Here is a 4367-nt window from a genome sequence, read left to right on the forward strand (position 1 = left end):
TCTCTCTCTCTCTCTCTCTCTCTCTCTCTCTCTCTCTCTCTCTCTCTCTCCTCACACATTCACAGTCCTGAGCCCATCTAAATGTGAGATGGGTAGCGCAACGCTATGACTCCATGAAGCAAATGTCTAATTACTACACATTTTAATTTTGATATTTTGGGAAGTACACTGGAGAAGTACACTGTAAGTCAGTAGTAGGCTATACAGTGGAGTTGCTTATTACTTGGTTTGGGGTGCTTCTGTAAGTAACTCTGGGGTACAATTTGGTTCTGGAGAATTCTATAAGCAGCAATACCACAGACCAAGCAATCGGCCCGTTATAAACAGGCACATTTTGAACAGGCACTGTATTAGTAATGATGATAATAATAATAGTAGTAATAAAAATAACCGTAATATTAATAACAAACCTGTGCAAAATCCATCATGTAGAGAATCTTGTTAGGGAACATCACTGGTGGTACGGAAACAGCAATGAACACGACTGCAAGGCCCTGCAAAGAGTGGTTTGTTTAGCTGAACATACAATAGGCGGTGCTCTACATTGCTTAAAGGATATTTACATCAGGCCCATCATACACGTATATTTATTATTATTACTGCTTTCAATGCATAAATTGAAGGAACTGACAGATTGTATTTCACTGAAATTATAATTTTATGGTTTCATGTGACAAATAAATAATAGGAAAATGTTATTGTGTGTATCCACTCCAGGTATCCGCCAGCTCCAGCTGATGCTGATGAAAGTAAGTCTGATTCTGGGAGTGGAAATTCATGTCAATGTGGAGTTCGTCAAACTTGTGGAGCCACCTGCAGAGCAGACTGACAGCAGTAAGTGTGTGTGTGTGTGTGTGTGTGTGTGTGTGTGGTGGTGTGTGTGGGTGTGTGTGTGTGTTTTGTGTGTGTGTGTGTGTGTGTTTGTGTGGTGTTTGTGTGTGTGTGTGGTGTGTGGTGTGTGTGTGGTGTGGGTGTGTGTGTGTGTGTGTGTGTGTGGTGTGGTGTGTGTGTTTTGTGTGTGTGTGGTGTGTGTTTGTGTGTGTTGTGTGTGTGGGTGTGTGTGTGTGTGTGTGTGTGGGTGTGTGTGGTGAGCAAGGTCAATGATCATGCAGCTACTAGATATTTAGCAGTAGGCTAACATTAGATTGTAATGAAATGAAACAGCACTTTCTACAAACACTTTAGCACACAGGGATTCCTCTGAAATACGTTTACCTCATTATTTGTTTTGGCTATGTTTACCATGAAAATCCGACATTATAACGTAGAAATGACAGAAAATAAGGAAAAGCATATTACGTTCACAGAAAAGAGAAATGTGAGCTTCCCAGCAGCCGCAGTGAATTGCAGTCTGCAGATGTGTGTCTCGAGCGAGGGAGTGGCATTGCTGAGAGAATTAAACATTTACTTATTTTCACACATTTTTTGTTGTAACGGGGTTTTTACTGGCAGTTTTGCTTGTAAAACTCTGATATCGTTCTGTTATTGAAGCGGCCTGTGTAAACCCAGCATAAAGCGCAGTGAGACAAAATCTGTGTTTTATCAAAGTGGGCAGCGGACTGCCCCACTTTCATGTACCACCAATCACATTCTTTGTCCTGCTCTTGCTGTTAGCCACCCAGGTCGTGTGCAATTCATATTGAAGTTGATCCTAGTCCTAGCCTGAACCAACCCACCAGGCAAATTGGGTAGCGAAGCCGAGTAGATTGAGGGGGATTACCCCATTCTGTTAGGCTTGTAATTTGACACAGAACACAGAGATACAACACTAGACACTGATAGAAAGTTCAAGTGATATTTAATGTCCGTGACGTTACTCCAGAGAGGAAGAAACATAGCAAAAGTCAATTCCACTGCAAAATCCAGGCGGAACAGGTGGCAGGTCTGAGAGGGGAATGGCGAGCAGCTCAGCAATGAATCAGGAACAGACAGGAACAACGCAATCTGCACAAGAGAGCTGCATTAAAATGACTGTGTAGGCTGGATGGTCGGGATGACCTGGGATGTTCCTAGAGGAAAACCAGACCTTCTGGCCCGGTTGGGGCGAGGGAGCAGGAGTCCTGTGCTTATCCTCTTATTTTGCTCCGTGGTCCGAAGCAGGGCGTCTCGGGCTTTAGTCCAAACCTGGTGGTAGCGGCAAAGGTGTTCTTGCACCAAGGGCACAGACAGTTCTCTCTCTTGGTCAGGAAACAAAGGGGGTTGCTATCACAGGGCCACCTCAAAGGGAGAGAGGCTGATGGCAGAGGTGGTCAGCGAGTTGTGCGCATACTCAATCCATGGCAGGTGTTTTGCCCAGGTGGTCGGATTGTGAGCGGCCACACAGCGAAGAGATGCTTCCCAACATCTATGTCCACTGACAGCCACCTGAAGTATCGCTTCAATAACATCAACGTGCGGTGCATCCCAGGGTGACAGGCAAAACGAGAGGTGTGGACCCACTGCAGAACCCGCACAGACATAGTCCACATAGTCCGGATGATCAAAAACAGTTTTAATTTCAGAGGAAAAATCATCAAAAGTTAATCCTGAAGACAAGCGATTAGTGCACACCGCTTCGGCCCAAGCAAATGCTCTGCCTCTGCGTATACCCAGGGCATAATGTTCCTTGGATGACTCTGTGGCAAAAGACTGCGGCCTTTGTTGGAAGATCAGCCCACATTGGAGGAGAAATCCACGGCATTAATCCAATTTTCCAGCAAAGGGTTCCAGTGAGTTGATGGGAGATTCGCAGTGAGATGGCGCGGTCGCCATGTCTGTGGGAACAGGTGGTGAGACAGGAGGAGCAGGGAGAGAAGGTGGGTGAAGAATGGACAGGTTAGCAACTTGTGCTGTTAGCTGGGTGACCTGAGTGACTAGTTGCTGATTGTTCTCCAGAAGTGTGTGAATTAACTGATTGTGTTGTCCTAATAAAACACCCTGAGACTGGATAGCCCATTGAGTGCCATCATCCTTGACAACCTGTGGTATCTCTGTGGGGTTTGCTTGTAATTTGACCCAGAACACAGAGATACACAACACAGGACACTGATAGAAAGTTGAAGTGATGTCTATGACGTTACTCCAGAGAGAACAGTCAGTCCTCTCCACAGTGGAACAGTCAATTCCACAGAGATCCAGGCGAAGCAGTTGGCAGGTCTGAGAGGGGAATGGCGAGCAGCACAGCAATGAATCAGGAACAGACAAGAGAGGTGTAGAGGTGAATCATGAGATGCGAATCAGCTGTGCAGGTGACGGAGCAGGGATGAGTGGCCACGCCTTTGACCTAGTTCCTCATGTAGAGACAGACAGACACACAGGGGAACGGCTGATACAAAACACACAGATGGGGGGAAAAAGCAGCAGACCCACAACACATTCAAACACATAGTCAACCTGGGTATAACCCTGCCATCGGTGTGAAAGGGGTACTAGAAAAGAAAAACTGTGAAAATAACGCAAGTCTATTGACAGCATGAGTCGATAGCTTTTAATTTGAGTTTTAAATATGACATGTGGGGACTCCCCTAGCTGATAGCTTTGCTTCACATAGCCTTCTTGTGATTGGAACAGTACTCACAGAAACTTTAAGTCTTCTTTGATTTTCCTGGAGCTGATCATTGGTTAAGCCTTTGCCATTTTGTCTATTCTTTGATCCAATTTGAATGGTAGTTGACCGTTTTTTTCCCACGTCGTTCAGGCTTTGGAATCATCATCAATCATCATTTGAAATAATTTTGGCTGAGCAGCCTATCATATTCTGCACTTTTTTATGTGTTTTCCCCTTACTTGGGCCTCTGCAATTCCATCTGCAAGTGGATACAGGGTTTTCAAACAGGTCGCCCCCAGATAGTTTGTAGAAGAGTAGTTGTTGTTGTAGTTGAGAGTTGACACTTCATACTCAGGCTGTATAATGCTAAACACCGGAGCACCCCAAGGCTGCTGTCTCAGTCCCTCATTATATAGTCTGTACACATATGACTGTATGGCAAAACATCCCACTAATAGTATTGTAAAATTTGCAGATGACACTACTGTGTAAGGACTCATTGACAGCAATAATGAAACTGCCTACAGGGATGAGGTGTGTAACTTGATTAAGTGGTGCCGCAAAAATAATCTGTCCCTTAATGTGGAGAAAACTAAGGAGGTCATCATAGATTTTAGGAAGAACAAACTCACACATACACCTGTCTATATTAACAACTCTCCTGTTGAAATCGTCAACACGTTTAAATTCTTAGGCATCCATATTTCAGACTCCCTTACATGATCATTTCATATCAGATGTGTCGTTAAGAAGGGACATCAGAGGCTATATTTTTTTAGGTGTCTTAAGAAATATGGCATGTTTCTTAATATTCTACAGAACTTCTACCGTTGTACAATTG

At 44.3% G+C, this 4367-nt stretch overlaps 1 protein-coding gene across 8 annotated transcripts in view; it reads left to right on the top strand.

Moving 5' to 3' along the window:
* The window catches only part of LOC116686714 (F-actin-monooxygenase MICAL2), an 81144-nt gene that overhangs the window by 22549 nt on the left and 54228 nt on the right, over window positions 1-4367 (top strand). For all 8 annotated transcript variants that reach the window (XM_032511740.1, XM_032511738.1, XM_032511742.1 and 5 more), the window contains exon 4: window positions 718-834. In XM_032511740.1, coding sequence (XP_032367631.1) covers window positions 718-834 — 117 coding nt within the window. The remainder of the gene's footprint in view (window positions 1-717; window positions 835-4367) is intronic.

Source organism: Etheostoma spectabile, unplaced genomic scaffold (assembly GCF_008692095.1).
Source record: "Etheostoma spectabile isolate EspeVRDwgs_2016 unplaced genomic scaffold, UIUC_Espe_1.0 scaffold456, whole genome shotgun sequence".
Lineage (NCBI taxonomy): Eukaryota > Metazoa > Chordata > Actinopteri > Perciformes > Percidae > Etheostoma > Etheostoma spectabile.